General features: G+C 37.4%; 1 protein-coding gene and 1 pseudogene across 1 annotated transcript; both read right to left on the bottom strand.

Moving 5' to 3' along the window:
* Positions 1-320: 320 nt before the first annotated feature.
* On the bottom strand, positions 321-643 carry LOC136125775 (peptidyl-prolyl cis-trans isomerase FKBP1A pseudogene; annotated as a pseudogene).
* A 7,401-nt stretch (positions 644-8,044) lies between these two features.
* Positions 8,045-18,125, bottom strand: NDUFB3 (NADH:ubiquinone oxidoreductase subunit B3). The gene is made up of 3 exons (XM_065881117.1): positions 18,071-18,125; positions 11,973-12,114; positions 8,045-8,338 (listed from the first exon to the last, which is right to left on the bottom strand). Exons 2-3 carry the CDS (start codon positions 12,110-12,112, stop codon positions 8,182-8,184), a joined length of 297 nt encoding a protein of 98 aa, XP_065737189.1. The 5' UTR covers positions 12,113-12,114; positions 18,071-18,125; the 3' UTR covers positions 8,045-8,181.
* Between the last annotated feature and the right edge of the window lie 1,420 nt (positions 18,126-19,545).

Raw genomic sequence — 19,545 nt, 5'->3', positions numbered from 1 at the left:
GTGCTGTTAATACTTGACTAGTACTTAACTGGAAACCTAGATCCAAAGGACTGAAACTCAATCTTCACCCCAAAACGAAAACAAACTAAAATGGGTAACTTGAGGTTTATGGCATATAGTTCAGGTCAACAGACATACGAGGAGAAAGGGGAAGAGCAAAGACGGTGACAGAACACATTCAGTCAGGGAAGATGTTTATACGAAGAGCGTAGTGGAACATCAGGAAAAGCTCCCTACGGACTCGCTGTGCGCATCTGGAGGCGCCAGATCCTTCCATGGCACATCCAAGAATGGGGAGATCAGGGAGGAGGCCATTCCTGTCATTCCAGTTTTAGAAGCTCCACATCAAAGACGAGAGTGGCATTTGGTGGGATGATGCCTGGGTGCCCAGTGGCGCCATAGGCATAGTCTGGGGAGATAGCTTGGCTCTCTGACCCACGCTCATCTGGGCAACCCCTTCTTCCCAGCCTCGGATCACCTCCTGCTTACCCAGCACAAACTTAAAGGGCTTGTTTCTGTCCTGGGAGGAATCGAATTTCTTTCCATCTTCAAGCATCCCGGTGTAGTGTACCACGCAGGTCTGGCCGCGCTTCGGGAACGTGCGCCCGTCTCCGGGGGAGATGGTCTCCACCTGCACTCCCATGGCGGTGGCGGCGGCGGCGGCGGCGGCGGACGCGGGGCTGGCGGGCGGGCGGGCGGCGCGACGGCCGGCGCGACAGGCGGCGTGGACAAAGAGCGAATCTGGCGGCGGTTCCGCGGCTGTGCCTCGTCCCTCCGCGGAACGGCTGCCAGAAATTAGTCTTGACCTCTGATGGTTAGTATTTTTATTACCAACTCATCAGCAAGTAGGGGAAGGTTACATAGCATGTGTCAGAAAGCTTAGGCTTAGCTCAGTTCTAACATCCTCGCCAAGGGATTGGGGAAATGCCTCCCAGTCCTGGAATATGTGCCCAGGTTACCATCACAGGCCTTTTGTAAATGATCTGTTTTCTTGTAGGCAATTGGAACGAATGAAGTCTCTTAGACATTGGAAAATATGTGACCCTCTCCAATCCTTCATTCCCACTAACCCTTTATTGATTCATAGATAAGGTGTTAATCTGTGACTAATCATCTCTATTACCTCACTTGTATATTTAGATCTCTAATTTTGTTTTCTTAATATAAACTTTTTTTAATACATTTATTTATTTTATTCATTTATTTTTGACTGCGTTGGGTCTTCATTGCTTTCTCTAGTTGCAGCGAGTGGGGCCTACTCTTTGGTGTGATGCGCAGGCTTCTCATTGCAGTGGCTTCTCTTGTTACAGAGCTCAGGCTCTACGCACGTGGGCTTCAGTAGTTATGGCGCTCAGGCTCAGTAGCTGTAGCCCATGGGCTCTAGAGCACAGGCTCAGTAGTTGCTCCCTGGCACGGGCTTAGTTGCTCCCTGGCACGTGCGATCTTCCCGGACCAGGGCTGGAACCCATGTCCCCTGAATTGGCAGGCAGATTCTTAACCACTGTGCCACCAGGGAAGCCCTAGATCTTTAAGTTTGAATTCATTCATTCAACAGACACTGCCTAAACATCTATCACAAAGGTACAGTCCCTGTCTTCAAGGAGGCCATGATTTAATGAAGGAGTCAGACACTGAGTGAATAATTAAGACACATTATGATTAGTGCTATAATAGAAATATGTTTAGGGTTTAAGGCTGTAAAAATTTCTTTCATTTACTTATAAATGTAGAAATTGATTTATTAGAACTATAATTGCTGATAAACCCAGGCCAAATATAAGGGAGCATTTATAAGCCATGAATGAAGGAATTAATACCTTGAGTTTAATCTCTGTATTTTTAAAAAATATTTATTTATTTATTTGTTATATTTATTTTGGCTGTGCCAGGTCTTACTTGCAGCACACGGGATCTTCGTTGCGGCATGTTTAGTTGTGGCATGCGAGATCTTTAGTTGCGGCATGCATGTGGGATCTAGTTCCTCGACCAGGGATTGAACCCGGGCCCCCTGCATTGGGATTGCGGAGTCTTACCCACTGGACCACCAGGGAAGTCTCCCTGTATTGTTAAATACATGAATTGTGACATGTTTCCTTGTTGGAACTTACATAGTTCCAACGGTTTTAATTTTTAATTATGTTTCACTAGAAATCCTGGTCTAAATATAAGATCTAATTTTAAACTTTTCTATCTGTATTAAACCCTCATGTTACTATCACATGGGATTCCCAGGTCCAGGTGATACCACTGCCTGTGAACCTGATTCTTCCTCAGTAAGATGATTCCATCTGTGCTGATACAGGGACTCTTTATTTTTAGGACAGCTATTGCCATGGTTACTGTGAACCACAGAGTTGGCCTTCAGTACTATGTCCCTGAGCAGTATTTCCCAGGAAATTTTGTAGCAATAGAGAATAAATGAAATAAAATATATCATACATGTAACACAAGAAGAGCTATAATCACAAAACATTCACTTAACTGTGTCATTCATTCAAATGTGTAATGTAAAGATTTTTTTTAAATCCCTTTGCTCTTCTACAATAAGTAAAAATGTCTGACCAATGTATTTAAAATAAGTACATTTAGAAAGATGTTTGGTTAATTATCAAGTCAGCAGGAAAAGGCAAGTTAAATGCTGTTATTATTTCCAAATTCAGTTTGGGAACTGAGCAATTAAAATTAAAGTAGGTGGAACATTTGCATGGGGTATTAAATGCTTTATTTATAATGAGATTTAATTAATAATTTACAAATACTCTGGTAAAAACCTAAACGTGAAATATTTCTTTCTAGTCATAATTTGCTTTGCAGGGCAGTCTTTGGAACATTATTAAGAATTATTCTTTCAGTTTTAAAACACAAAATGAAAATATATGACTTTTCCAAATGGCACAAAATCTTCTGATTTACATCTTAAATGTACTTAGTGTTCTTATTTTGCAATGGATTTCCAGAAACATAAGTCTTTAGCAATCCTTTTTAGGTAGTTTTGTAACTTGGGGCCACATTTCAAGAGTTTTTTGTTTTTTTTTTTTTTATGTGAGATTCAACAGAAAAATATACAGACCTTGAGACAAGGAATTTTGTTGTTGTTGTTTTTAAACAGCTAAAGCCAGTTTTAAATTGTTATATGTGTCAAAGTTAATTCAATCTAACACAATATATGGCATCTAATAATTTAATGAGTTAAGCATTTTGAATATTATATTTATAATATATGATAAATGTAATACTATATAAAAATAAAGTATATAATATATATTTTATATATAACATATGTGTTAAAATAACACTCTGCAATAGATCCTTTTTAATATAATTATTGGCAGGCAATGCAATTTCCATTGTGTGGTCTAGTTTCTGAGTTCCTGAAGCTGATTTTCTGACCCCAAACAAAAATAAAAAGGAAAGCAAAAAAACCACCCCATTTCTCTCTGCTAACTGATATTGAGGCAAATTAGGACACAAGTGGACGATTCTACTCTCAATAGTATAGCTGTTTAATTTGAATAACTTGAAATTCTAAAGATTCTGAGGATCCATGAGGATTATATCAAATTTTGAAACTCATGTTGCCAACTGAGTGAGAGGCCATCACGAAATAACATTTAATTTTTGGTGCTAAACTACCCAGGTTTTATATAATAATCTATACATAAAAAAATTTTTTTAATCTGATGAGTCCTCTGAATGCTATTTTTTAATGACAGCTGAATACTCTGAGGAGAAAGTACATTAAATCCCCGTCTTTGTCTTAACATTTTATATGTAATATGTAACTATTATCATCGACATTAAGAATACACAAATATAGAAATTAAGGGTAACACAAAGATTAAACATAATTTTTTTAAGTGTTTAATTCAGTGGTTATTATTATATTCACAGATATGTGTACCATCACTACAGTCAATTTTAGTAATTTTTTTGGCCTTACCGCTCGGCATGTGGGATCTTAGTTCTCAGACCAGGGATGGAACCCAGGCCCCCTGCAGTGGAAGCACAGAGCCTTAATAGCTGGACCACCAGGGAAGTCCCCGATTTTAGTAATTTTTGTCAAACATAATTTTAAATGTTTTCCTAATCATGAAGACTACATGGGGACTTCCCTGGTGGTCCAGAGGTTAAGACTCCGCACCCCCAATGCAGGGGGCCCGAGTTCAATTCCTGGTCAGGGAACTAGATTCCACATGCCACAACTAAGAGCCAGCATGCCAGCAACTAAAGATTCCACATGCCACAAGTAAAGATCCCACATGCTGCAACAAACATCCCACACGTGATAACGAAGATCCTGCGTGCCTCAGCTAAGACCCGAGTAGCCAAATAAATAAATACATATTTTTAAAAAAGGACTACATGCCATCATTAGTTAATATATCAGATTTATATACTCTTAGGGCAAGGTTTATTGTACTAACAGTGGGTCCAACCCATATTTTGATCTTTTTTTTTTTTGGTTGACTTTTTTTCATGGTTAGCTCATTGTAATTTACCTGGTAATGTTGCTGATGAAGAGTTCATAACTTATTTTCTTCTTGTTTGCTTGTTCATGCATATCACTATTAGCAGCTTCTTTGTAAAAAATCTTTTTAAGGCACTTACTCACTCCATGAAGTTTAGTTTAGTAAAACTAGTAGATAATAAATTCCAAGAACCAAGTACATATAAAGTACAATCTGCAGCAATCCACTGAAAAGTCCCTTTGTTCTCCCCTTTGGAGGGCAGAACTCCCACTTTCCCCTCAGGATACCTTAGTTACCAACAATTCTATGTGATCACTTGGTAGCCACCAAATAAGGGAAAACCCCATTGTCTGTACGTTAAACATTAGCAAAATTGAATTCATTTTTATTAAACATGAAAATAAATATGTTTAAGTTTATTCTCTTCTCACACCAATGCATAGTCTCGCACATCCCATGAGTTGTGTGTATCCCATTTGGGGAACCACCGTGTTAGAAAATGTCTGTCTAGTCTCTGATACCCACATTTTTAAAAAGAAAAATGACAAATATGATCAGTGATAGGGAAGAGAAAGAGAAGAATGAAGGGTAAGACTCAATTTATTTCTACTGGAATAGTTTTATCTAGTCCCTAACCAAGCAAGCCTTGCCAATGACCTCTCTCTCCAAACTTAAACAAATTTATGTTAATATGTAGACTGTGTTAAAACCCAATGTAAAGTACCTTCCTTTCCACAGTATCATTAAGGTCTATATTTGATTGAAGCAGCGAGTGGATGATTGTAAATACATCCTATTGTGCAAGTTCTGCTTGTCTCTGCTGCTTTCATCAGGTCCATAATCCTACAACCCCTTCTTTTCCTTTTTTTTCTTCTAATTTGTTTCTTCCATCATATTAATTGCCCACTTGGATAAATTCTTATTCTTTCCATGGTTTTGTCTTTGTACACATTTTCTGTGCCAACTTGTCTCTCCAAAGTCCTCATGTTACTTTAAAAAAATGTCTAAATATGTTTCATTAGGTGTATCAAAACAAAGTTCCCTTCGAAGTACAAGTATACAGTAAAATGACTGTATTCATTATTTTCTTTGTCATAAAATATTACATGCCATATTTTAGATTTTTTTAAATCCCTACTGTTTATTTCAAGCGTAATTAGAAAGTAGCGCTGAGAAAAGATCCAAAACGTTAATTTTATGGCATCTTATGGTAGTTATCAGATACAACATGATAGGTAACATAATTTAGTGGTAACTATGGGCTGTGGAGTCCAACCTGGATTCAAATCTAACTCTAGAACTCACTAGCTATGCCATCTTAGGTTTTGTTACTTTACTATGAACTTGGCCAACATACAGAAAAGGGCTAATAACCCTTTTAATAATCATCTACAGTGTTTATTCATGAGGCTAGCAGACACATAATTAGCATTACTCTCAAATGTACTTTGGTCATTTTAATAACGAGTATCACATTTAATTGGTTCTAGTTCAAGTAATGGCAACAGCTGACAGTCGTTTGTATGCTTTGCAACTCCTAAGGTATGCAGGCAATAATTTTCAAATTAAAATATAACGAAAACTTTACTGCTTGCTTCCAGAAAATATAGATGGATAAGAAAAATCAATTCTAAGATTTGAGAACAAAACTACCGTTATTCTCTATTAATGTATGAAGCACTGCGCTTTCCATCTTTTCGCTACCTAACCCAGCAAATGAATTTACAATTAACCAGAGATTCAATTTCTTTAATATATATATGACTATTCAGGTTATTTACTTCTTTAGTGAGTTTTGGTAGTTTGTCTCATAAGGATGTAGCCAATTTCATCAAAGTTTATTTGCATAAAGTTGCCAATAAATATTGTTTCATTGTTGTTTTAATGTCTCTAAGGGATCTGTAGTGATGTCTCTTCTTTCATTACTAGTATTCCTAATTTGTGTCTTTTTTCTCATCAGTCTAGCTAGAGATCAATCTTATTGCTGCATGTCACAAATTTTGCTATTTGTGTTTTCATTTTGTTCAGTTATTTTCTAATATACCTATACTTTTTTGAGCAGAGGGTATTTACAAGTGTGCTGTCCAATTTCCAAATACTTGTAGATTTTTCAGATGTTATTTTTAGTCTAATTTCTTCATGGTCTAAGAATATACTTTGTGTTGTTTCAATCCTCTTAAATATAGTTTTATGGCCCAGAATATAGTCTGTTGTGGTAAATGTTCCATGTTCATTTGAAAAGAATGCTCTACTGAGCCTGTGCTCTAGAGCCCGCGAGCCACAACTACTGAAGCCCACGCACCTACAGCCCGTGCTCCGCAACAAGAGAAGCCACCGCAATAAGAAGCCAGTGTACTGCAACGAAGAGTAGCCCCGGCTCTCTGCAACTAGAGAAAGCCCACGCACAGCAATGAAGACCCAGTGCAGCCAAAAATAAATAAATTTATTTTAAAAAAATCTGGGGACTTCCTTGGTGGTCCAGCCTTCCAATGCAGGGGATGCAGTTTCGATCCCTGGTCAGGGAACTAAAGATCCCACATGCCACGGGGCAACTAAGTGCGTGCACTGCAACTACTGAGCCTGTGCGCTCTAGAGCCCATGCACCACAACTAGAGAGCCCGTGTGCCACAAATACTGAGCCCACACGCTCTGGAGTCTGAACGCCACAACTAGAGAGAAGCCCACACACCGCAAGGAAAGATTCCACATGCTGCAATGAAGATCTCACGTGCTGCAACTAAGACCTGACACAGCCAAATAAATAAATATTGTTAAAAATATTTTAAAAATTAAAAATAAAAATCTGGGGACTTCTTTGGTGGTCCAGTTGTTAAGACTCCGTGCTTCCATGGAAGGGGGCACGGGTTCAATCCCTGATCGGGAAACTAAGATCCCACATGTCGCAAGGTGCAGTCAAAAAAAAAAAAAAACTGTTAGAGTACACCTATGTTCATAGCAGTATTATTCACAACAGCTAAAATGTGGAAGCAACCCAAGTGTCCATCAATGAATGAATGGATAAGCAAAATGTGGTATGTACATAAAATGGAATATTATTCAGCCTTAAAAAGAAAGGAAATTCTGACCCACGCAACACAGATGAACCTTGAGGACATTATGTGAAATGAAATAAGCCAGTCACAAAAAGACAGATTCTGAATGATTCTACTTATATGAGGTACTTAGAGTAGTCAAAAATCACAGAGACAGAAATTAGAATGATGGTTGCCAGAGGCTGAGGGGAAGGCAGAATGAGGCGTTATTAATTAATGGGCATAGACTTTCAGTTTTAAAAGATGAAAAGAGTTATGGAGACGGATGGTGGTGATGGTAGCATAACATTATTAATATATTTTATGTCACTGACCACTTAAAGACAAGATGGCAAATTTTATCACAATTTTAAAACTTAAAAAAAAACTATTAGAACATACCCATTTGTTCAAATATACGCTGGCTGTCTGCTATTTGCAGAATGGACTGCTGCCAGTGCTCAACCCCCCAAGTATTCCAAACCAAATCTGATATGGCTGGAGACACTTTTTTTTTTTTTAAAGAATGACAAAGCAGACTGGTACATGTTCTCTTACTTTATTAAATCTTACTAGAACCAAGTAAGGAACAAACACACAGATGAGTAGGCTACAGTGAAGAAATCTTCTTTTTATAAGAGAGTTAAGAAGACATTAAAAGATAATTCCAGGTATTATCTTCAGTGATGCTTCTTATCTTTTTTCTGGGACTCCAGGTAATATTCAGCCCCTACAGCTACCACAAATGCAGCAAATCCCCATTTGAATCCTTTTAATAATGCACCAACAAAGGAAACATTATTTGCAAAGCCACCCGTGTATCTCCAAGCTTCATTGCTAGAGGAAAAAAAAGGGGAAAATTATATTCACATATGACACACATTCATTGAGTAAAATATATTTGATTTCATCTTTCTAACAGACTTAAATGCAACCTAATATAAGATAATCTAAGTGGATCACAATAGGAATCTTTCTTTGGCATAAGATAATTAGATCTATATGCCCACATTTCGTACATGAAATACAAGAAAAAACACTTGATGATTTCATATTTCACAGTCATAGTACTCAGGATTTTACAGAATTCTCAAATGCAAGGCTCACCTTGGCCTATCCATCACAGGTCAGTTGTGTAGCTTTGCTCATACTAGTCATTACAGCTTCATGGAAAGAGGAAGTTAAGAGATCTGGGTATTAATCTTTGCTCTGCCATACTAGATACACAACTTAGGCTCGGCAAGTTACTTAACCTGTTGAGGCCTGTTTCTTCTACTCAATTACGATTACTACTTACCTTATAGTGTTATTATAAAGATTAAACAGAGTAATGTATGATGTATTTTGGCACAAAGAGTACGTAACACTCGATAATACTATTACTATTCAAGAGGATCATTGATTTTCCCTGTCATAGAAGCCAGAACTTTAGTAGACTAATTTCATGCTCTGGCAATCATTCTTTTGAGTATCCTGAACAGAGAAGGAAACAAATCAGAGTGCTCTAGTGAAAAAAAGTCTTCTCTCGCAGGTAAGGATAAATGAGTGGAAAAAATCATGTTTTAAAGAACAAAACCCACTTAACTCTAAAAATCTGACTTACGAAAGCTAATAAAATCTAATTTAAGACACCAAAACCAGACAAAGACATTAGAAGAAAACTACAGATTAATATTCCTCATCAACATAGATGCAAATATTCTTAACAAAATTTTAGAAAATTGAATGCAGCAATATTTAAAAGGATAATATATCACGATGAAGTAGGGTTTACCTCAAAAGAATGCAAGATTGGTATAACACCTGAAAATGAATAAAATTAACTCACCATATTAACAGAATAAAAAAAGAGGTGAGCGTCTTAATAGATGTAGAAAAAGCATTTAACAAAATTCAACACCTATTAGTAACAATAATAATAGTAACTCATAGTAACCCAGGAATAGAAGAGAAATTCCTCAACTTGATGAAAGGCATCTCTGAACATCCTACAACTAACATTACACTTAATGATGAAAGGTTGAATGCTTTCCCCAATTAGGAATAAAGCTAGGATGTTCAAATACACCACTTTTATTCAACATTATACTATAATGTTAGCCCACGCAATAATGCAAGAAAAAGAAATTAAAAGGTTATAGATCGAAAAAAAAGTAACGTCTTTGTAGACGAAATGATCTTCTATGAAGTAAATTCTAAGGAATCTGTAAGAAACGTCTGCTAGAACTAAAAAGTGAATTTAACAAGGTAACAAGATACAAATTCAATATATAAAAAGCAATTATATTTTTATATATTAGCAATGAACAACTGGAAACTGAAGTTTAAAAATACTGTTTACAATAGCATAAAAAATACGGAACAAGTCAGGATAAATTGAACAAAATATGTACAAGACTGTAAGAACACTGCTGAGAAAATTAAAGAGGATCTAAACTGTTCATGGACTGGAAGACAATATTGTTAAGACAGCAGTTATCCTCAATTGAGCTAAAGATTCAAGGTGATCCCAATTAAATTCCAAGCAGGCTTTTTATAGAAACTGAAAAGCTCATTCTAAAATTTAAATATAAATACAAGAACTTGGAATAGCTAAAACAATTTTTTTAAAAAGTTGGACATCTTATTTTATACTACCTGATTTGAAGACAGTGTGGTATTGACATAAAATAGATATATTGATCAGGGTAACAGAAAAGAATCCAGAAGTAGACTGTACAGATATTGTCAACTGACTTTTGACAATGGTGTCAAAGTCAATTAATGGGGAAAGACAGTCTTTTAATATATGGTGCTAGAACAACTGGAGGTCCATATGCAAAAACATTAACCTTCATCCTTACCTCATATGACATAAAAATTAACTCAAATGGATCATATGCCTCAATGTAAGAAAGAACACTATAAAAGCTTCCAGAAGATTAGGAGAAAATCTTAGGATGCAAAAAGCACAAACCATAAAAGAAAAAAATGCTAAATTGGGACTTCAGCACAATTTAAAACTCTTTTAAAGACATCATTAAGAAAATGAAAAGAGGGACTTCCCTGGTGGAACAGTGGTTGAGAATCTGCCTGCCAATGCAGGGGACACGGGTTCGATCCCTGGTCCAGGAAGATCCCACATGCTGCAGAGCAACTAAGCCTGTGCGCCACAACTACTGAGCCTGTGCTCTAGAGCCTGCAAGCCACAACTATTGAGGCTGCATGCCACAACTACTGAAGCCTGCGCGCCTAGAGCCTGTGCTGTGCAACAAGAGAAGCCACCGAAATGAGAAGCCTGTGCACCACAATGAAGAGTAGACCCCGCTCACTGCAATTAGAGAAAGCCTGCGTGCAGCAACGAAGACCCAACACAGCCAAAAATAAATAAACAAACAAATAAATAAATTTATTTTAAAAAAAGAAAATGAAAAGATAGGCCACACTCTGGGAAAAACATCTGCAAAACTTTTATCTGATAAAGGACTTATATTTAAAATATATAGACAACTCTTATAATTCAATAAAAGACAAACACTCTGATAAATAGAATGGGCAAAAGATCTGAATAAACATTAAACCAAAGAAAATATACAAATGACAAATAAGCATATGAAAAGATTCTCGTCATCTTCATTCTTCATGGAAATGCAAATTAAAACCCAAAGAAATATTTCTATCACATTCACTAGAATGGCTAAAATTAAAAGGCTGATAACACTAAGTACTGATGAGGACATTGAGCAACTGAAATTCTCATGCATTGTTGGTGGGAATGCAAAATGGTACAGCCACTTTGTAAAATAGTTTGGCAGTTTTTTATTTTAAAAAATACACTTTTCAAAAGATTCAGAAATCCCACTGTTAGGTATTTACCCAAGAGAAATGAAAGCATATGTTCACACAGCCTTGTACTTGAATGTTTAAAGCAACTTTACTCATAATAGCCAAAAACTGGAAACAAGCCAGATGGTCATCAACTGGTGAACAGTAAACAAAATGAGGTATATGCATACAATGGAGTAGTACTCAGCAATAAAAAAGGATGGGACTATGGATATAAGTTAACAATGTACATAAGTCTCAAAAGCATTATGATAAGTGAAAGTGGCCAGAACAAAAACTACAGACTGTATGACTGCAATTGAAAAAGCAGATCAAGGGTTGCCAGGAACCAGGGGTAGGATAGCACTGAGTGCAAAGGATCATCAGGGAACTTTTTGGTATTCTAGAAATATCCTGCACCATGATTGTGGTGGTAGTCACATAACTGCACAGGTAACTGCACACATCTGTCAAAACTCATGGAATGATACACTTAAAGTGGGGTGAATTTTACTGTATATAAGTGGTATTTTAATAAAGCTGATTTTAAAACTTAAATGTAAAAGGCCATTTTTAATGATTTTTTTAAAAAGAGAATACACTGAAAAGGAACATAGATACTGCTTCTCTAGGATAAGTTCTATTTAAATTATTTAATTATTCTTACCGGCCCCATGGATCCCTTAGCCCTCGTGCAGCCAGCTTCTCCTGGACAGTTTCTAACGGTGTCCCTTCTATATTCCATTGTTTATAATCTGGAAGTTCCATTTTACTATGACCATGTTCATGTCCATGTCCATGGGCCATGTCTACAGGAAAAGATTAATTTAAGGGAGAAATACATATATTGTAGATATCAAATACCCAAGTTTACTATTTATGTTTTAAGGTAAAATTTTAATGTTTTAAAAAGAAAAGCAATATAAATACTTGAAAATTCGAAGCTAAGAAATTTTATAAAACAGTGTCTCTTTACATAACTAGTATATGTTCATAGTTTGGAAATACACATATGCAAAATATAAAAAAGAAAAATAATCGGTAATCCCATCACTAAGAGATAACCATTTACTATTTGGTTTCTTTCTTCATTATAATAATAGCAAATATTTACCATGCCCTATGTGCCAGGTGCACTACAATAAAGTGCTTTAACTGTCTTGACTCCACATTATTCCTAAAACAACTCTTTGAACTTAAATTACCATTATTATCCCCATTTTATAGATGAAGACAATGAGGCTCCAAGAAAATAAGTAACTTTCTGAAGGCAACAAAAATAGTTAATGGTACAATTGGGTTTTGAACACTGCAGTTTCATTTCAGAGCCCTTGCTCCTAACTTTTAAGCAATACTGTTTCCTTCTTTTCAGTCTTTCGTAATGCATGAATATCTATAACAAAAATGTTGTACATAGTTTTGTTACGTGCTTTCTTCAGATGATTCTTTTAAAATGCGGTATTACTGTGGTTAATACATATGGATCACATGAACTTTTTCTGTAAAGAGTCACATAGTAAATATTTTAGGCTTTGTTGGCCAAGAGGTGAAATCAAGGTTATTATGTAACAGGAGAAATATATAACAGGAGAAAAAACAAATTTCCATAAATATTTATTGATAAAATTCTAAATATAACAACTGAGTATAATTTTTTATAATACAAGTCTTCTGATGAAAAAATGCAATTCCTTTTTGGGGGGATAACATTTTGCTTAACTGGAGCTCAAAGTTTAGTGTTCCTTAGTATCAGATTGCAAATGTTCATCTGTAAAAACCCTTCTTAACTCACTGGCCACATAAAAACAGGCAATGGGCTGAATTTGGCCAGCAGGCTGTAGTTTGCTAACTCTTTTTTTTTTTTTTAATAAATAAATTTATTTATTTATTTATTTTTGGCTGCATTGGGTCTTCATTGTTGTGCACGGGCTTTCTCTAGTTGCGGCAAGCGAGGGCTACTCTTTGTTGCAGTGTGTGGGCTTTTCATTGCAGTGGCTTCTCTGTTTGCAGAGTACAGGCTCTAGGTGCATGGGCTTCAGTAGCTGTGGCTCGCGGGCTCCAGAGCGCAGGCTCAGTTGTTGTGGCTCACAGGTTTAACTGCTCCGTGGCATGTGGGATCTTCCTAGACCAGGGCTCGAACCCATGTTCCCTGCATTAGCAGGTGGATTCTTAACCACTGCACCACCAGGGAAGTCCCTAGTTTGCTAACTCTTGATGTAGATCAACAGAGACTCTTTTTTTTAATTTTTATTGAAATATAGTTGATCTACAATGTTGTGTTAGTTTCATGTGTACAGCAAACTGATACAGATATACATATATTAAGTGTAAGTATTCTTTTTTTTTAACATACTCTTCCATTAACAGAGTCCTTAGGACCCCTTTTTTTTTTTTTTTTTTTTTGTGGTACGCGGGCCTCTCACCGTTGTGGCCTCTCCCGTTGCGCAGCACAGGCTCCGGACGCGCAGGCTCAGCGGCCATGGCCCACGGGCCCAGCCGCTCCACGGCATGTGGGATCCTCCCAGACTGGGGCACGAACCCGTGTCCCCTGCATCGGCAGGCAGACTCCCAACCACTGCGCCACCAGGGAAGCCCTTTAGGACCCCTTTTTAATCGATAAATTTGCTTTAATAAAATATGCCCCCAATGGGTATATAAAGATTTCAGTTTTCTAGTGTTATTTTTATAGATAATACAAAAATAAACTTGAGCTCAGTCCCGTTATATTGTTATGAATTTCAAATTAACAGGGTATGAATTAATAATGCTATACTATAATTTGTATAAGGTTAGCAGTAGCAATTCTATAATCATCGCTTTCCAGAAATAAAACCAAACCAAATAATTATTACCACTTTGTCTGCATTTATAACTATAAACAAGTCCAATAATAAGGCAGGATTCTTACACTGAATTTTAGAAGACAGAGGTAATTATTAGATAGTGTATACTAAAGACACATTATATGAAGTGCTCATTTCATTAAACAATAGTTCCCAGAATATGGGGGACAAAACTGTACACAGTAATTCCGACAAATTAGCCAACATTTAATATTTTTATTTACAGACATGTTGATATAAAAAAAATTATGTTGATGATTTTCACATTTAAAAGAGAATAAAAATGAACACCTACCAAACACAAGTTAAAACTACAACATTCACAACTTTGAATGAAACATTTAATCCATTATTTCATTATTATTTGGTGGATTCAATAATATAAAGGAAACAAATTATGGTTTCAGATTTCAGTCTGACTTTTGAGATTCAATACATTATCACAAAAGAAAGACTTCTAGAAGCATTTAATTATAATGATAAAGTGTTGGCTTCTTCTATGCTTTCCAAAAAATATTTTTTAAATAATGTTTCGTTCCAAAAATCTTTAGATTACAAGAAAACCCTTATTTTGGCAAATGTCAATTCTATAACATTAAATGTACTTGAGTATCAATGTACTTGGAAGAGAATACAAAACAAAGGTCAAACATTTTTGATTAAATAGCTTGATTTTGAAAATGAAAATTGAAATATTACCATGGTATGAAGGCTATCTCAAAGTTACAATACTACTATGCTCAAAATATTAAGTAATTTGGAAGATATATCTTTGAAAAAAAAAACCATGAAAGTATACCTATACTCATTTCTCCTAAACAAATTTCCTTTAATAAATTCAATGTATTTTCTCTTCTATCTAATTAAAATATTTCAGTAAGAGTCCCTTCATAGGCATTTACTAAATATTTTAATGACTTTTCAAGAAGAACAAAAAGTTGAACAACACTATTTTTAGGGAAGCTTCATTTTCTCCTAAAAATTATTTCTACTTCAGAATAGCCATAAATCAAACAATGATATCCTGATCACTTGAAGGAAGAGTTTGGAATCCTACTGAAGTGCAGACTTTGGTGCTGTACAGATCCGGCATCAAACCCTGAATGCACCATTAATAGCTGTAAAATCCTGTGCAAATCATTTGAATCTTGCTCAACTTCAGTTTCTTCATATAACATGAGGTTAAAACCTACCTTGCAAGATTGTGAAAATTGGGGAAAACACATTGTGCTGATGTGCCTTCCACTTTCACACCCAGGTGGTGAGAATGTGATTTAACAAAACCACTGTAAAAAACTGTTTGGTATGACCTAGAAAAGTTAAACATTTGAATATCTTACGGCCTAACAATTCCAGTCATAGGTACTGCATATATACTCTAGATCTGCACTGTCCAATATGGTAGCCACTAGCTCCCTAAATGTGGCCTATGCAACTGGGGAACTAAAAATTTTTATTTCATTTTAATTAATTTAAATTTCAAAACGGATTTTCAAACCAGTTATTGGAAAATTTTAAAGTGTGTTTGGTACAAACTGGGCAAGCAAAGCTGCTTTATCAACTGTAAATTTTATGAAATATAAATGCAGATCAAGTGTTTGCATTTATGGAAACAGCATATTCTGTAAAACACATCACTTTTGAAGACAGCATGAAGAAAATGTAAAATATTTCGTTAATAACTTTTAATACTGATTACACCTTAAAATTATAATATTTTGAATATATACACTCGGTTAGATAAAATACATTATTAAAATTAATTTTATGTTTCTTTTTACCTTTTTAATATGGCTACTAGACATTTTTAAATAACATGCGGTTTGTATTATATTTGCACTAGACAGCACTGCTCTAGAGAAACTCTTGCATCTGTATAACAGATATATTTTATAATCAACAGGCAAATATATAGGGACTTCCCTGGTGGCGCAGTGGTTAAGAATCTGCCTGCCAGTGCAGGGGACACAGGTTTGAGCCCTAGTCCGGGAAGATCCCACATGCCGCAGAGCAACTAAGCCCGTGCACCACAACTAATGAGCCTGCGCTTTAGAGTCTGCAAGCCACAATTACTGAAGCCTGTGTGCTGCAACTACGCACCTGCAGCCCGCGCTCCGCAATAAGAGAAGCCACCACGATGAGAAGCCCACACACCGCAACAAAGAGTAGCCCCGGCTCGCCACAACTGGAGAAAGCTCGCTTGCAGCAATGAGGACACAACGCAGCCAAAAAAAAAAAAAAAAAATGCAAGAGAATCAGGTGGAAAAACTGTTAAAATAAAAATTCCACAAAAATGCCAAACACACGATGAAAAAAAAATCTTTCTAGCCAGATTATTTATGCTAGCCCCAAACTGTAAACAACTCAAATGTCCAACTATGGAATGGATTAATTATGGAATATTACACAATGAAAAACAACATGCAAAAGTATGAATGAATTTCACAAATATAAGATTGAGCAAGGGGTGAGTCAGAAAAAAATACACACTTTGAATCCCATTTATATAAATGGAAAAACCTAACAATTCATTTTCTAGGAAAAAATATTTAAGTGAAACAAGTAAATGATTATTACAAGTTAGGATGCTGGTTACCTCTTGCTGGAGGAGATGGAATCACAAAAACTCATTCAGGGAGCTTCTAAGGCAGTGTTTTTCAACGTATTGTAATTACTGTACCCCAAAGGTGCTTTCTTAAGACCTTTTTTTTTTCCCCTAATCATGTTCTCACCCTACCCCTCCACATGAAAATTTAATACCACAGTTTATGTACTATGGCTCTTTGGAGGGCCACAAACTATTGTATTATCTAAGGGTTTTTTTGCCCTCTCACCCCCACCTAACAAGAACGATTTTTTACCTCCTTAAAAGGCAATCACCTCTGCTGAGAATGCATATTTAAGTTTTTGGCAATGCTTTATTTCCTAACCTGAGGGGTGGTGATCAAGTGTTTGCTTAATTATAATTCTTAAAAATGTACTTATGTTTTATACAGCCTTCTGTTACGTATACATCACAATAAAAACTAAAATTAGATAAAGTGACTTAAATCGTGCCAAGGACTCAACAAGAGGTGATTATTTCCCTTTCAGAGCTTTTCAAACAAGAACAGCAAGGAAATAAGTTCAACAAGGAAAAAGCATGTAATCATGAATTTTTTTTCACCTCCTTCTATCTACCTATGTTTGGAGTGAACCTACAAGTTTGTTGGATATCAACCTCCACTAACGGGAGCTGGCTCTAGTACAGGAACAGTGTTGGCATACTTTCCCTAAGAAGGAAATAAAAGGGTAATGCCGCTTACACTATATGTAATTTCACAGTTTACCGAAGACTTTGAAGTATATATTCCAATTTCTCCTCATTTAAAAAACTGTACCGTAAGAACATTAGAAAATAAAAGACAAATTAACTGTTTTCCCCTTTAGTGCCCCTTCCAGTCCCTGTATCCGTGTATATTCAATTTAATAGTAATCACACTAAAAATTGTGTGATTTTTAACATTGTGTCATAAACTTTCATACCAGAAAAATCTTATTTAAAACTGTACTATAAATGCTCGTGAGACAGGCATTACAAGTATTCCGATTTTACAAATTTTCGATTTGAGTGCGGTTGTGCCTTCATTCGACTCAAAGATAAACCAAAAAACAGGGGGCGGGGGGTGTTGCGGTTGACACAGGAGGAAGAAAAGCATCTGGACTTAACAACCACAGTGATCCTCACAGCATCCTTCTACAACCGCCCCTCACTACCCCAGGACTTCATAGTTCTCTCCTGCTAGTTCTTCGATCTCCTTCCCTCTAGAGCTACTCATTCTCATCACCCTTCTCTATTTAGTCTCTCCTTTCCGACAATCCCCGGAGTAGAGTCTCATTCTCATTCCCGATCAAGAGATCTACCACCAGCTCCCCTATTTACCTGACAGCAATCTGACCTCTCAGGACACCCAAGATTCAACCCACCAGCCGGAGGCAACCGGAAACGGAAGTTGTCACCTCGAGTACCTTACGGCAGGAAAGCAGAGGAGAAATTTAACATTGTTGTCCTGGGTCACAGATTCCTGGACCAGGTGGAGATGACATGAAGGAGGCTGGAAGTGGACTTTTTCCCCGCACATCTGTGCATCCGGAGTCTGACCGAAGTAAGAGAAACTGTGGAGGACAGAAGGCGGGGAAGAAGCGACGTGGTCCTTCCTCGAGACCGGAATCTTTAGACTCTGCACAGGGGGAGGGCCGCGGGCATACTGCTGCCAATCAGCGGTGCTGTTGTTGGAGCGTGGAATCACCCAATGGGAGGGCCGGTTGTTGCGCTGCAGTTGGCAGGCTGCTGCGGGAGGCGGTGGCGGTAAGAAGCCAGAGGCAGAGGGGTGACAGGTAGGCGGCGGCGCTGTCTCTGGGGGACGCGGAGTGCCAGATAGGAGGGATTTTCTTCTTCTTCGGCTACAGGAACTATAGAGGGGATCTGCCGAGGGTGGTCTGGGAAGGCGGTAGCCACAGTGTTGGGTGTTGGTGGTTTCGGAACCTCTAGAAGACCATCTAGCAGCTTGGGAGGGTCGTGAGGAGAAGACAGCCGAGGCGGGTGGAGGCTGAGCCCTGCGGGGCGACGTAGGGGCCTCAGGCGTGGGGGGCTGCGGTGGCGCCGGCGGAGACGGGAGAGAGGCCGGAGCAAGACGGCGTCGTGAAGGCTGGAAGAATTCCTTGCACGGAGCTCCGAGAGAAAAGAGGACGCGCGGCATTGCAGGCACCTGAGAGAAATCCTAGGGCTTGCTTCTTCTTAGGGCCGTTTCTCAGGGTGGGAACGGAGGAAGCGGAGAAGAAAGATATTTATTGGCGGCCAGATCGTTGAAAGTCTTCGTAGCTGTATATTATGTAATCCTTGGCCGTTATTTACCCATACAATCAGGTTGCTCCTCCTGGAAGCGGAGGTCTTGCAACCTCTTGATGTGTGAGGATAGTTTTTTCGTTTGTTTGACTGTTTTGTACCCCGGCCGGCTCTGTGGGCGAAGAAGCATGAAGGATAGAGTAGTCACGAAGAGCTTATCCCAAATATGGACTTGGGTTGAGAGATGTGTTAGTCTTAGATGAGCGTGGCCAGGTTCACGTTTTGTAGTTCGTGAATTTATTTGTTTTGAGGGTCAAGGCTGACTACAAATCTTTTTTTTTTCTTTTAATCTTCAGGAAAGTGGAGACCCTCAAAAATCTATAGTAGGAGGTAAGTGCAAGTTGGAAAATGACTAGAAAATTAGTTGGTAGATTTTTTTACCCCCTAAATATTTTGGATGTTAGAGACTGTGAAAATTAGGTGGTGGTCTGGTTTTGGTGGGGGGAGAGTCGTCTTTCTAAGAAATTTGCTCTATGAGTCTGAGAAACCAGTTTGAATTATTTATTTCTTAG

The sequence above is a fragment of the Phocoena phocoena genome, chromosome 7, assembly GCF_963924675.1.
Source record: "Phocoena phocoena chromosome 7, mPhoPho1.1, whole genome shotgun sequence".
Classification (NCBI taxonomy): Eukaryota; Metazoa; Chordata; class Mammalia; order Artiodactyla; family Phocoenidae; genus Phocoena; species Phocoena phocoena.
This window is presented reverse-complemented; position numbering and strand designations above follow the sequence as displayed.